Source organism: Typopeltis vanoorti, chromosome 7 (genome assembly GCF_054136105.1).
Source record: "Typopeltis vanoorti isolate ZY-2024b chromosome 7, IOZ_Tvanoo_1.0, whole genome shotgun sequence".
Taxonomy (NCBI): domain Eukaryota; kingdom Metazoa; phylum Arthropoda; class Arachnida; order Uropygi; family Thelyphonidae; genus Typopeltis; species Typopeltis vanoorti.
Window position 1 is genome coordinate 13938721 of NC_143555.1, and position 16037 is coordinate 13954757.

At 34.9% G+C, this 16037-nt stretch overlaps 1 protein-coding gene across 1 annotated transcript in view; it reads right to left on the reverse strand.

The window, feature by feature from the left end:
- Positions 1-223: 223 nt before the first annotated feature.
- Positions 224-16037, reverse strand: part of LOC150104493 (uncharacterized) — a 77546-nt gene continuing 61732 nt past the window's right edge. Inside the window, exon 6 of the mRNA XM_090395564.1 lies at positions 224-746. Coding sequence (XP_090251690.1) covers positions 360-746 — 387 coding nt within the window. The 3' untranslated portion in view covers positions 224-359. The remainder of the gene's footprint in view (positions 747-16037) is intronic.

Sequence of the window (16037 nt, forward strand, 5' to 3'; positions counted from 1 at the left end):
ATTATAAGAATATTATATACTTTAATATAATTAATAAATATATCCTATAAATTATCTTTTTTAAAATATATCTTTCAAATATAATATATTATAAAATACTGTATTATAAAAGTTATTTTTATTTATCGATGTAGATATAAAATGAATTAAAATGAATGTTCTTATGCTCGAACTTTTCAAGCAATGGTGTTGAAAAAATAAGAAAAAATACCTTAATTTAAGACAAAACACATTAACTTTCATTTAAAATATAAAATCGAATAAAATCCTGACATTTAAATGCACAGATCACTCAGTACATTACTAAGTATTTAAATGCTAGTGAGTAAATATATTAATGGAATTAACATCTGAGGATTTCATTTAAAAGCTAACCAACTTAATGCATCTTCACCATTTTCAACTAAATTTTCATCTGGAGTCAAGCAGTGTTCGTCAGTTCTTGGAAGTCTATACAATGATAAGGCTTTATGTTCAATCACACTGTCATTCAGTGTTTCACTGCTACTTGAGAAAAATGTCATCTCATGATCATCACTAGTCAGCAATTTATCTCTGTCTTCAGTTTTCTTTCTGATTTCTGCATTGGGAGTACTTTTTTTATTGTGCCTTGCAGAAACACATGGGGTAACACCACCATTCATTTTCAGTGAGGTAATAGATTCACCAAGTTCACTGGATATTTCATCTTGAAGTCTTTTTTTCTCTACTAAAGTACTATCTTTCAGAACATGTGTCAGTTCATCCTAAAGGGAAGAGAGAAATAAGCAACAGATTATTCAGTTACACTATTAATGCAGGAAGAGACTTTTTAAAAATGAAAATTACCCCAAAACATTCTTTTTCATAAAAATTACAAAATTTGAGTTAAGGTGGTAGGTGTATATACTAGAAAGAACATAAAAGAAATACAGATGAAATATTTACCTACCACAATAATATGAATCATATTACTGAGAAGAAAGTAAAACAATCAGGATTTTTTTTTTTTTTTTTTTTTTTTAAAAGGTGCATTTTATACATTCTCTACAAAAGTTGATTTAATGGATCTTGAATTGTTTGTAAATAACTTCAGTAACTATAAGTTGCATCTTCTTCGGAATATTAAAGCACAACAGATAAGCACATAAATAATAATTATTATTATTTAGGCCTCCAAGGAGTCAAAAGACTCATCGTGGGAGGTCCTTCCTAGGAAACATAGTCTATCAAAACTCATCATGGGAGGTCCCTCTTAGGAAACACAAAGTCTATCATACCACTCCTTAAACTAATTGACCGTTCTCGCTCTCACCACTCTAACAAGCAATGCATTCCACGGTTCAACCACCCTCCATGCAAAGAAACCACTCCTCACCCTCTTGCTCACAGTTTCCTTCTGTAACTTCCAGGGATGGCCCTTTGTCATCACTCCTTCCCACTGTTCAACCAAGTGAAAGAACTTCCCAGTGTCAACCCTGTAACCACCTCTCAACAGTTTAAAAGTCTCAATCATATCACCTCTCCTTCTATCCACCAAACTCTGCACTCCACAATCCCTCAGCCGATCCTCATGACTAACACTGTACAGTCCTGAAACTGTCTTTGTTATCTGCCTTTGTACCCCTTTTCCACAGTTAATTTATCAAATTAACTGTGGAAAAAGTCCCCTTCAAATCCTGGGGAACAAATCTAAGTACAACAGTCTAAGTGTGGTCTAATCAGGGTCTTATACAATGGAATGATAACTCTTATCTCTGCAGGTCAGTGTTCTTCTCATTATTGCAGCAATCCTCTGTGTTACCTTCACCACCTTTGCAATATGTCCCTTGAATTTCAGGTTTCTATCAATCATCAACCCTAGATCTCTTGTCTCCCCTATTTCCTCCAGTATAGCTCCTCCAACAGAGTATGCAGCATCCCATCAATGTGTCCCAAACCTCAAGACTTTACATTTTGCTGCATTAAACCGACACCCCTATTCATTTGCCTATCTGTCTAGCTTATTCAACTCCTCTTGCAGGACTACCACATCTGCACTATTACTAATAACCCTTCCCAGCAACACATCATCTGCAAACAACTGAATATCCCCCTGCAATCCACTGACAATGTCATTGATATAAAAGTTAAACAATATAGATACCAGTACTGAGCCCTGTGGGACCCCACTTGTAACCCTCTGCCTCCTTGAAACTGCCCCACTATACACAACTCTCTGATACCTATCGGACAGACAATCCTGAATCCAGTTGGCCAATCTGACATTCAGACCCATGTGCTGCAACTTAAATATCAGCTTATCATGTGGCACTCTGTCAAATGCCTTCGCTAAATCCAAGAAAATGGCAGTATTTGATTTTCCCTCATCAACTGCTCTTGTAACCTTATTATAAAAGGCTAGCATATTCCTAAAACAAGAGTGCCCCCTTAACAAATCCATGTTGACTCTCACAGATAACATTATCCACTGCTGTATATGGCCCCTCACTAATTTCTCCAAGATCTTAACTACTGATGACACACAAACTGGCCTATAATTAGACACTTCCATTATAAAAGGCTAGCATATTCCTAAAACAAGAGCGCCCCCTTAACAAATCCATGTGGACTCTCACAGATAACATTATCCACTGCTGTATATGGCCCCTCACTAATTTCTCCAAGATCTTAACTACTGATGACACACAAACTGGCCTATAATTAGACACTTCCAGTCTGCTACCGCCCTTATGCAATGCCACTATCTTACCTTCCTTCCATTCCCTGATGACCTTTCCTGTAGCCAGACTTTCACTGAAAAGCCAGATCAAAGGAGCTGTCAGTTCTTTAGCACATTCTCTCAAAATGTCGTGGTGAAATACCATCCAGTCCCACAGCTATACTGACATCCAGAGTACTCAGTATTTGGAACACACTCTTCTCCTGCACCTCTAAACCTCGAACTGCCTATCCCTCTAGTAGTAAAATTTACTCTTCCAGGATAAAAAAATACTCCAATAAAGTGTTCATTGAACAATTCCACTATGTCCTCTGCATCAGTCACTCTATTCCCATTTTTATCTCACAATATCATTCTTCCACAATCATTTCTCCTTCTACTGGCCACATAACTAAAAAATTCCCTAAGATTTTCTTTTGATATTAGGGCCAATCTCTTCTCATATTCCGGTTTTGCCTTCCTTACCATACTAGTCACTCTCCTGGCCTGTGTCTTATATTCTTCATGCATCTGCTCTTCACCTGTCTCCTATATCTCTTCCATAGCCCCTTTTTCACATGCAGTTCCTGTTTAATATTGTTTGTCATCCACTTTACACCAAATTGTGTCCTCTTCTTCACTTGTGGAATACAGCTTACTATTGCTGCTAACAAATATTCCTTCACAATTTCCCAAGCACTAATGATATCCTGGCCTTCCAATTCCTCCCTCCATGAAACTTCCCCAAGTTGATGTCTAAGACTATTATAATCACCTGCCTTATAATTCCACATATGTTCCCATCTCTTTGATACTCCTGCATGTCTATTCATCTTCCAAGTCAAAACCACATGGTCACTCTCTCCAACTGGTGGGAGAGATGTCATCTCAGTTATTATCAACTCTTCTGATGCTATGACCAAATCCAAAACTCTTGAACCTCTTGTTCCCTCTATTACATGTTACCTAAGACATTTGTCCCTCAAGAATTCTAGAAATTCCTTTCCCTTATTGCTACATGCATCTTCCTCTCCCCAATTTATACTGCTGTAGTTAAAATCTCCCATAACAATCATTCTTCTTGCACTTGCCAAGCTCAACTGTCTAAACATTTCCTGGTCCCCACCCTCTGTGCTCCTTGGTTTGTAGCAAAGAAAAGAACCAAAATATATTTCAATTAATGCATATCTAGCTAGTGATTAAATTGATGTTAAACTTAGTAGAGAAAAGGACATAAACAACCAACTGTATATTTTTTCTTACTGGTCTTAATTTCACACCAGATTGCTTCAAATGAGCAGCCACCCTCCTGACGGTCTTCTATTCTTTTTGGTTGCAATTCATCTGCTATCATCAATAGTAATCCCCACCCCCATCCTATCTTCTCTATCGTCCCTAAAAATACTAAACCCTTCACATTCAGTCCTTGTAACTAAATCATCTGCTGTTAGCCAAGTCTCACTAATGCCTATAACGTTTGGCAAGGTTGCACTAATCAATGCCAAATACTCATCCCTCTTATTCCTGATACTTCTGGCATTAGTATATAAAAATGCCACATCCCTTTATTCTCCCCCCACCCCAACCACCTCACTTGGTCATTCTCACACCCACTTGCTTCATGGTAACCTTCACACAAACTCACTTGCTTCCACCCTGATTGTTTAAGTATCCCCTGAATTTGCACATCAGCATGTTCGGGAAACAAAGCACTCTCCAGACATCTAACACCAAACCATTCTGATGTAGTCCATTGGCATTGTACAAATCCTTCCTTCTGTCAACAGAGACCACAAATTCTACACATAATTGCTTTTGCACAATCTATGTATAGACTCATTGGCTATCGATGCCCTTCTCTGCCTTCTCTTCAGTTCGCCTCTGTCATAGCATGGCAGAAGACTTACAAACCAACCAAGACAATCATTTCCTTCGACTTACCTTTTTTGCATCCGGATAGCATGGCTAATATCGTGAATTATGCACCCTGGAAACACGATTTTGTCATACTTTCATTAAGTACTCCCCTAATTATTGAGTGTCCATACATAATTTTCTCCTTTACTCGTTTTTCTTGGTTGGTCTTTATTATTCTTTTGGATCACCTGCTTCTTTCTTTTTTCAGCCCTGCTTAACTCTTGCCGCTTCTGTAGTTTTTCATTCAATTTTGTTCTTTGTCTTACGAAGGATAACTAACATTTAAGTACACTATTTCTTTATTGATATCCATATCGTTATCGTCTATTTTCATGACCGCAAGTTCAATATTATTAACATCATTTTCCATCTTATCATCGGTATATGTTGCATTCTCGTTACCTAACAGATACTCACTTTTAAAACACTTAATACATATTCTCTATGCAGTTTCAACTTCCTTCCAGATATTTCTTTAATTTTCTCGATGCATACATTTTGCATATACTGCACTGAATAATATCTCACAAATTAATCACTGGACAACGTAGCCATTGCCGCCACTGTTCGTCATGTTAGTGCCATGTCGAAAATATCACAATAAAATGTTATAAATATATTAATACTCTACCATTGACAAGTCATTACTAACACCATGTTCCAACATAAAGATGTGTACAAGTACACATGAAGAGAAGACACAAAAAATAAGAAAAGACTCATTGACTATGTTATTGTTGATAATGACATCTTTCTGCTTGTTCAGGATACAATTTGAAAGCATACAGAAGATTTGAAATTGGAAGTGACCATTACTTAATACAAAGCAGGATAAAAATGAATATCACAATGAAAAGAAAATCCCAAGTGGTAATCATCCTCGGCAATTATAGCCTCATGTCCGTGTGACAACAGCCTAACTCTTCACCTTACGACTGAATTTCTTGGTATCTTTAATTTATAATATGTAAGAAAGTTTTAAAAAAGAATTAAAGTTGAGAAGCTTTTAAAAGTAAATTGTAGACTCGACAAACATTATTGAGGAAAAAATGAAATAAATTGAAAACAAGAACCAAACTTTGAAGTCTCAGTGATAAACCCAGAAGAAGACATTAATTGATTCAGTTAGGGCAGTGGTCGGCAACCTTTCTAACATGAAGGGCACAATACTGCAAGCGCCATGACGCTCAGGGGTGTTGTGTTGCCGACTCCTCCTTATTTAAATAATTAAACTTAAAATTACAATTGGCATGAATGGTTTTGAAATGTCTTTCTATATTACTTTTTTTTTTAGAAATAGCCACACTATTATTCTACGAGAACTATTATTGCATAATAAACAAATACATTTGCATTATGATTGATAAAGCAAGGCATCTGATCTGACAGATACATGCTAATTGTTATCATGAATATTCTTTTTGTATTCATTTTTTATTTTTATGGTATTTTATATTCATTCATATGTGACAAAAATATGTGCAAGTTAAATAAAATAATGTTAAAATTTGAAATCTCATTTTTCTTAAAAATAACTAATCATAGAATTTCTAAGCCTGAAATCAGAGAAAAAAATGTCTGTGTCATGAGCCCTCCGTAATTTTCAAATTTCATATTGTGCTCTTCATATTAAAAAGGTTGCTGACCTCTGCAAGATGCGCTTTACATTTATGGAAAATACTAAGGAAAGAGGTCTGGAGCTTGCTCCAACTTTACTACGAGTTGTCCATAAGGTACTACTTATGCTTGTACCGCCAAAACTTTTAGTTTCTATATATTCGGCACGAAACTCTTGTAGTTTCTATATTCGGCTATGAAATAATGTTGGATTCAATATTCACTTAATTTGTATCATCATGTATTATATTTGAAGTGTTTTTTCTTTATGTTTTCTTGCATTTTAGCACATACTAGTAATGAAAATGTATCTCTCAGATATACTGTGAACTACACTGCGAAATTACCGCTGCGAGCTCCAAAGCAGTTTACAATAATTTCTCTGAGGGCACACTAAAAATTCATTGTGAGCACGTTGGCACCAGCAGGCACTGCGTTGCCAACCCCTGAGCTAGGGAGTTATGTGATGACATTAGGAGCAAGGCTAGAAAAATAAGAATACCATAGTGGACATAAGTTAAAGAAGAAGTCCTGGAAAAAAAGAAGAAAGCATACAAAAAGTTCCTAGCAAATAAGTCAGCAAATGTCCTAAAAGAATACAGAGAAAAATGTACGAGAGCTAAGCTACGTGTAAAAGTAATTAACAAACATCATGGGAAGACTGGTAAGAATATGGAAAATAAATATCAGAAAGGTGGCAAAATGTTCTGGAGGCTGCTGCAGAAGCTTATAAATGGAGGAAACAGTACTGAAAAAGGAATCAAAGATGATAAAGGTGATATGAAAATTGAAGATAAGAATATCCTGGATATCTGGGATGGTAATTACTTTAAAAAACTGTTAAATGAACCAAGCAATGACAGATATGTATAATACTAGAAAATTTTCAAGAGGAATGCAAAGATAAGTACATATTAATACTTCAGGTAGAAAAAAGCCATCAAAAATTTGAAATGTAATAAGGAAGCTGGAGTAATATTGACCAGAAATGCTTGAGTATGGAGGTATAAAAAAGTTTTGCAGTGGCTACACTAAATAATTCAGATGGCCTGGTCAAAAGGTCGAATTCCTGATGATTGGAGTATTGCTCTCATAGTACCCATCTAAAAAAGGGAATGAAGCTGAATGTGAAAATTACAGAGAAATTTCTCTACTGGTAAGATTTTTGCAAGCATACTTGAAAGAGGTGTAGAACGATCGTGGAAGAGAAACCTAGAGAAGAATAATCTGGGTTCAGGCCAAATAGAGGTTGCCAAGATTAGATTTCCTCTCTTTGAGGAAATTGTGGGAATATGACTTTAGTTTTGTACATCTGGAAAAAAGCTTTTGAGCACAAGCACATCTCCTTGCGGAGATGTATAATGCTATCCATTATGAGAAGGGTCGCTATCCAGACCAGTTTCAACCTTTATTGAGGTCTCTTCAGTGGAAGTCAGACCCAGAGGATTAAACCAAGTATATAATTTCTTGGTATCTTTAATGTATAGTATAACCAAGTAAAAAAACTTCCAATCTTCTGGATTCTCTAACTAAATTGAATGACAGCTGTAACACATTTGGCATGAAAATCAGCAATAAAAAAAAAACTATGAAAATAGGCAGAAACATTTCTGTTTCTTCATATAACTTCAGTTGCATCCTCAATGGAGAATCCTACAGAACAAGTAAAATATTTTAGTTATTTAGGCACAGTTTTTAGTGAATATGGCAGGTTAAATCTAGAAATAGACAGAGAATAAGCAAAGCTAATATGGTGAGTAGCTAGCTGAAAAAATTATTATTATTATTTATTATTATTGATGAGTTCGGGACTCATCAAGGGAGACCACATACTACATGTACCAGCTATCATACTTATTCTTGAATTCATTCACACTGTTTACACTAATAACATCATGGCAATCCATTCAAATCATACACCACCCTATGAGAGAAAAATCCAGCCCTCCCCCTTAGAGGCATTCATTCTCAGCTTCCAAGGATGCCCTCTTGTCCTTACCCCATCCTCAATAAATTGAAAAATTCCATCAACTGAAATCCTGTATGACCCTTTCAGAATTTTGCAAGTTTCAATCATATTGTCCCTCTTTCTCCTGTTTGCTAGTGTCTGCAATCTATAAATTCTCAATCTGTCTTTATAATCAGTATTCCATAATCCAGATATATCATTTTTAACACCCTTTTGTACTCTCTTCAATATATCACAATTATATGGAAAAAAAAGCACTTAATCAAAGGCTAAAGATCACAGATATAAAAGTTCTGAGAAAAATTACGAGAGTGGACCGACAGCATCAATAGCAGAATCATATTAAAAATGAAGATATTAGAAAGAAACTTGACATTATAAGCATTCAAAAAAGGTGTCAGCACAGTAATCTAAGGTGGTATAAAAGTTTTTTTTTTTTTTTGGGGGGGGGGGGATTTTTGAGGAAGGTTTATTTTTTAGTTTAAGTGCAGAGATAATTGTTCAAGCTTAGTTACATATTTAATGTTTCAAAAGGTGAAGAGAAAAGAGAAAGGGAACATGCAGTGGGAGAAAAATACTCTTGAACGTGAAACCAACCAGTCTCCAAACCATAATGTGGTTTCAACACTTCCCCTTCTCCAACATACCACTACACACCCTTCCTCGAGGCATGATCTGGTAATCAGATTATGCCATTTGATCTGGAAGTCTCCTAAAGGCACATTATCATTTGATTTGATTTTGTACACTAACTGGCAGACAGTGACAGTCCTGAAATGCTTGCCTACTGTACCCTTGAATATGGGGAAAATAATGGTTCTCTGTAGCATGTTTGGCATGCCCTCAACACATATTACTCACAATGCATGTAGAATGGGGGAAGGACAGAAAATGGATTTGTTAATGAGTGCCCCCCACTGCCCAACAGGTAGTCCAAGCTTCTGTACTCAAGTGTAATGCTAGAGTTTTTGTTTTTAAGCAAATTGTGTGGAATTTTCCTCGGACTGCTTTGGTGTGCTAATTTTATGCGACTCCCACCATGAAAGGATGCAGACCTATACATTATTACTCTGGATGGGTTGAGAATTTTTTTTTTTTTGTATTTTTTATTTAATTTTCACATAATAAAAAAAAAAAATACTGCACTAGAGAAAAACCAGTGGATCTCTTTTGAGCCAATTTAGACTTCCAATAACTGAGGAAGTGGTCTCATACCAGGATATTAAATTCATCTCCTGTCTAAGGACAATCACAACCATCATATGACTTGAACATGAAGCCTGTTGTCGAAAAATCAAGACTGCTTGAATAATGGATCATATTTTAGCAGAATAAGAGATATAGGTCTTCATTCCACTTAGTTATTTTGGATATTCAACTGGACCAGGTATTTCAGACAGAAAAAGAAATCATTTCATGGAATCAAACAGATGAAGTCATATGCACATCTCATTCTGACACACAAGCTTAGGTGTTGAACATTATTAATAATGTTATTTTAACAGCATTAATAACACCAACTCTTTTATTAAAAAATGATGTATATTAACTGGCTTATATTTTGCTGAATTTAATCAGCATCTTCTGGGCATAAAGCAGAATGTTATAGTTTATACATGAAAATGAGAAAGTGAAACAATTTAAATTGTAACAGACAAAATATCATCAAATTCCTGCCATGTACCCTCACTCAAAGGGGTGCACAAGATATCATAGTACTACATGAAAAATTTGCATCATTACTAACTTCCTATCTACAATTTTCCTCCAAATCAGTCTGTTACTTGTCAAGACTCCAACATTATCAGATCTTATATTTCTATTGTCTAAGGCACTTTGTACCCTATCAATCCAGCTATATCTTGGTCTTCCTCTGGGTCGTTTTCCTGCCAACCTGGCAGAGAACACTTGTTTTGCTAATCTTTCCTCGCTCATTCTGTTTAAGTGACCATACCACCTGAGATCAGCTCTGCTAATGCATTCCTGGATGCCGACAATGTCAAGTTCTTTCCTAATATCCTCATTTTTAATATGATATTGCCATTGATGCCATCTGTTCATGCCTCTAATCTTTCTCAGGACTCTCATATCTGTGGTCTCTAGTCTTTGGTCAAGTGTTTTACTTCTGACCCAGCTCTCAGATCCATAAGTTAAAACTGGTTTGAACACTGTCTTGTATACAGCTAATTTAGTGTTCCCACTAATTTCTCTCCTATTTCATATGAATTTGTTCAATTGACTTCCTACCATACCAGCTTTGTTGATTCTGTTGTCTATTTCCATATTTAATTTACCATCTTCACTAAAAATCGTGCCTAAGTAGCTGAAATGTTTTACTTGTTCCACGGGTTTCCCATTCACAACACAGTTGACATTTTCAACAATTCTACCAATTTTCATTGTCTTTGTCTTTTTAATGCTGACCTTCATATCATATCTATTACAGCAGTTATTCAATTTAGTCAGGAATCTTGCAAACTTGTAGTGGATTTATTTAGAAGTAGAACATCGTCTGCATAAAGCAAAGAGCTGACATTAGCATCTCCAATTCTGACATGTTTAATACCACTTTCCTTCATAATGTAATCAATATAGATAATGAATAACAGAGGAGATAATGTACATCCTTGTCTCACACCAGATTTAACATTAAACCAACCATCTTCCTATACTTCCTTCAATTCTAACTGCTTATAATCGTATTCACTAGGCTCGCTATTTGACTTCCACTGATCCAAATTAATTCATTTACCCGGACTTATAAGAAAATTACTGATTTGACAATTTTAACGAAAAATAAATAAACAACACCAATACACTTAAAGCGAAAGTCCTAATTTGGTGCCCTGCTATGTAGGGAGTTAATCTTAAGATAACAGTCTCCTAAATTTTTGGAAATGAATGCAAACATACTTATTCAGGTTAGGAGAATGCTTCATAGCCATGGCTGACTGAAAAATAATCTTTCTTATCTGTAACTACTTCTAAATAGCACACTGGTTTTCTTCCAACTAATCCTTAAGAAGGAGTGTCTAAAGCATGATCTGCCCATCTTGACTTGCCATAATAATGGTAGCGAAGTATTTTTTTATTTTCTCCAAGGCAGACATTAACAGATCTTCCTATCTGCCCATAGTAGGTCAAGTCATAGTTACAAGGAACTTCATACACTCCAGGACATGCTAGAGCAGTGCTTCCCAAATTTCTAGATGTCAGAACCCCCTTTGGAAAAATTAAAATATTTATGGCCCCTCTTGAAAAAAAAATCGTAATACAGACATATATTATTATATTTATTGTATTTATATTCAATACAAAACATACACAGCGAATATTGCAAAAATCAAATGCAAATATTATATTTTTAGCATCTTACATACACATTTGACATGGCACATTATCTCATATTTTTATATAGATATATTGTTATTGTACATTTGCAGTACAAGCACATCAAATGTAAAACAATTAAAGAAAGAATTAAAAACATAAAAGAAGTTTAATAACAATTTAATGTGATGAATGTGTTTATATACTGCTACACAAAAAGTCAATATCAGGTGAAATATTTGAAACTGCAATTCTTAGATTTCTGCTTTGAAATTAAAACTTATATAAATAAGCATTTATTTACTAATATTCATTAAGCGCCAAAATACGCAGGAAGCAAAATTTGTGAACCAATGTGTGATTTTTTTCATTAAAATATAAAAAATAACAAAAAAGAAATAACGAAAAATAAAAATTAAATACGTTTCTTTTAAGATAAAAAAATCTACTTAGTCTTAAAACATTTTAAATTTGTTTTCATTATTTCACAGCCCTCCCCCCCAAACAAAACCTTCGGCCACCAAGGGGGCCACGGCCCACAGTTTGGGAAGCGTTGTGCTAGAGGATGGAGTTTATCCTTAGGAAAGTGGATCAGAGTTCTAAATTAACATTGGTTTGAATACAATACGAAGACTGTTAGACCTGATATCTTTGAGAATATAATATTCTCAGTTATCATGGTGTAACATGAAAAATAAATAACATAAATAAAAACCCCTGCATAAAAGGAATAATTTAATTAATAAAATATTCTTGCATCCAGTATAAATTGAGTAAAATGTAAAGGTCTATTGCTTAGTTAAGATAACAAAAGAAAGGAATGTATTAAGATGTATTATGACTAAACAAGGAATTTGTATTAAATAAGTAGCTAACTAAGGATTAATATAGTAATGCGATTAAGAATGAAAGAGTTAAGTGCATAAGTATAAAAGAATGAGTCATGAAATACGCTATGTAAGAGGCTACAGATTAAGCATTAAGTAGAATTCTGAGAAAAGGTTTAAAAGGGGTTAAGATAGAGGCTAACAAGAGAAATAACGGAATATCGCTTAGGGCCTATACCCGGATAGAAACTTCGTTACGAGTTGCTGATCAAAATGACGCATGGCGGCAAAATGCTACCCAATTGGTAGACAGACGGAAAACAAGTAGGAGGCGGGAAAAAGAAGTAAGAAAGGGCGGCGTTAGGGGAGCAGCTATAAAAGGGTTGGTAACCCCCCCCCCCTCGTGGCTTTTTTTTCTGAGAAGAGTAGGCTCTTTTGGGTTTTGGAGAAGACGGTTAGATAGTCAAGGAGGCTTTAGGCATTTTTGCCTTTTGCCAGAGGAGAAGAAACGTTTGGACAGTCGCGGTGGTTTTAGTTTGGTTTTCTAGTGGATTTCAGGGTGTTCCCGAGTGGAGAGATATGGCTTGTATATTCATGTCACAACAAGGAATCGAGGTGAGCGGGAAAGCTATTCCTGTATTCCTATGTAGAAAGCGAAATATACCATAGAGTCATAGGAAGCTGTGAAAATATCAATGTCCTCGTTTCGGATAGTACAGCCGACGGCGCAGATATTTATATAGCCCTGAATTGCAAGAAGTTATGCAAGCAAGTTCGTTCAGTAGAAGGTAAAGGCCCGTAAGTGAAGCTAAAGAAAGGTATTGTGAATTTTGTCTTATGTTAACTAGAAGTTGTTTGTGATAGGTACCATTGTCATAATACGGAACTGTTAAAGTGATTAGGGAGAAAATATAATAGGACTTTAGAATTTGATAGAGAGTGTTAAAAGTAAGCTAGCTAGTGTTGATAATTTGTGAATAATTAATTGTCCTAAGAATCTTGAGTGCCTACTACATTGTAAAAGGAAAGTTAATGACACAGTTGTGTGTTAATGAAGTAAATGGTTTTGTTAATATTGAGATTGATTAGTGTGAATTGAGTAATCAAGTAGCCTGAGGAATTTGAATGCCTAGTGTGATGTGTAGAGAATCGGAATTGTCATAAGTATGTGCTAGAGTAGTTAATGATTTTGTTAGTGTACTTGAAGTTGAATAATCTAATAATGTGTGGTGATCTAATTTTTCCATGTTAAGTGAATTCATGTTTTGTATGAAATTTTGTGGCGGCATGATCATAGTAACTTTTGTCGAATCATAGCCCAACTACTTGTATTAAGCTAATTTTAATGTGTAAGTAATTTAGTTGAGTATTTTGATATGTACCATGTTTAGAGAAATAATAAACCTTTTGTTTAATGATAAAAAAGTTGTCTGATATTGCTAATCCAATGCACCGCTTAGAAACATTCGAGCCTAATTACGCAGGGAATTAATGTTAAGAAACGGGTAGTTTAAGGAATTAATGTTGAGTAACAAGAAATAGTGTCACGACTGCAATAGTTACACTTTCAGATATTTGAGTTCCTTTTCTCTGTTTATGTATAAAATATCTTAAACTAAATATCCCAAAGGGCGCAGTTAAAATACAAATACTAGGGATACTACGGGGAACAATAACTCAGATATTAGTAGAAATTTTGGTGATGTCTTGAAAGTAGAAGTTAGAAGAATATAGACGAAGGCAATTTGTAAGACAAACAAAATCGTAAGATAGAATGGGACATAACAAGACCATGTTTTATTAGTACTTTGGCTATCTTTTCTGATGTACCTTTGGCATAGGGAATAGCAATAGTGGTGTCTTGTTCTTGTGTATTAGAGGAGAGAGAAGCAATGGGCTATGTAGTATTTTATCTATTTTGTAGGAAACGTAGTCGTTGGCCAAGGAAGTATGATGCGAAGATTAAGTTCTGTGGAAAGATCTATATCATTAGAACAAATTGCTCTGTGTGTAAGTGTTTTTAAAATACCATACTGTTGGGCTGGATGATGTGATTGTTTATGTAGATATCTTCCTGTAAATGGGAAAAAGATAGTGATCTATCTGAAAGGCAGGTGACTAATTTGTTAAGAAAAGGCAGACAGTTATTATTAGATTCTTTTCTACTGTGAAGTGAATTTTGGGGTGTTGGCTGCTTGGGTAAGTTACGAAAAATTCTGAAGTGTCTTATCCATGGGGCAAAATGGCAAACACATCATCAACAAGGTAAAAATATCAACAAAAGTACATCATCAACAACACACATGCGTATAACCACACTAGGGGCTTGTATGCATTTTGTTTTCAAAGTATTCTATGTAAAAGTTAGCTAAAAGGGAGTGGGGGGGGGGGGTGGAGCAGGAATCCATAGCAGTACCATAAATCTTTTTGTAGATTTTTTTCTCCCATGTCAACCTGCATATATTATAAATTTGAATAATCCAAAGATATCAGGGGGAAATTTAGACTATTAAATTGAGAGTGTCTATTAGTGGAACATTAGTAAATAAAGAAGTGACACAAAAAATAACCATTATGTCTGAATTTTTGAGGATAAGATTTTTAACTAATGATTTCAAATGGACTGAATTTCTTTTTAGAAATGGATCTATTTATAATTTATAGAAAGCCAACACATACACACACAAAGATATCTACATAAACATTCACATCATCATCCAGTCCAACAGTAAGGTATTTTAAAACCACTTAAACACAGAGCCAGAGTGATTTGTTCTAATGATACAGCTCTTTCCACAGAACTTAAACATCTGTGCCAAACTGCCATCAGCTATGATGGCAGTTTGTAACACGCATGTGCTCAGTTTGTTTGAGGCTATATTGTGACTAGTCGGTGAATTTAGAGCTCATGTAAAATTGGTGATTTTTATCTGCTTTATTGAGCTTTTCCCTTATACTATAAAAAGCTAATTTTCTATTCATGTAGATTTTTGTGTTTTATAACATATTTTTGTTAAGATATTGCAATAATAAATATAGTTTAAATTGGTGCCAAAAACACACAAGAAATGTAATGCTAAGAAGAGCAGAACAAGAAGACTTGCCCAGCTAAGGAGGTTATTGAAAATGAATTAACCTCTAAAATAGATATTAAAGCAGATTATCAGAGAGAAGATGCAGAAATTACAGAAAGTCAAGAGGCATTTGAATGAATATAGGGAGGAAAAGAATATTAAGCAGCAAAATAAGAAACTACAAAGCAGAGAATCAGGTAAGTCAGTAAGTAACAAAAATCAGGCAAGTAATGTTTTAAAAAGAAGAATCTTATTTAGTATGGTGACTATCATAAAACATGCTGTTCATGAACAAGTTATAACTTTGGGTTTTCCAGGAGCAATATAATACAAGCAATTTAAAACAAAAAGGAAAAGTAAACGTGATCATAATTGTAGTAGATACTAAAGACTTAACTAATGATAAGTTTGTATGAGAGAGGACATGAAAGGGTTGTTGGACGAGGCAAGTGTGAAGTGTGAGAAAGTGAAAATAGTAAGTACATTACCTTGATATGATAAATATGAATTAAGAAGAAGGACTATTATGGCAAACGATTCGATACATAGGCTTTGTAAAAGGGATGGATATGAGTTTCTAAATGTGTGGAGTGAAGGTGACAGATGCAGAAGAGGTCATTCAA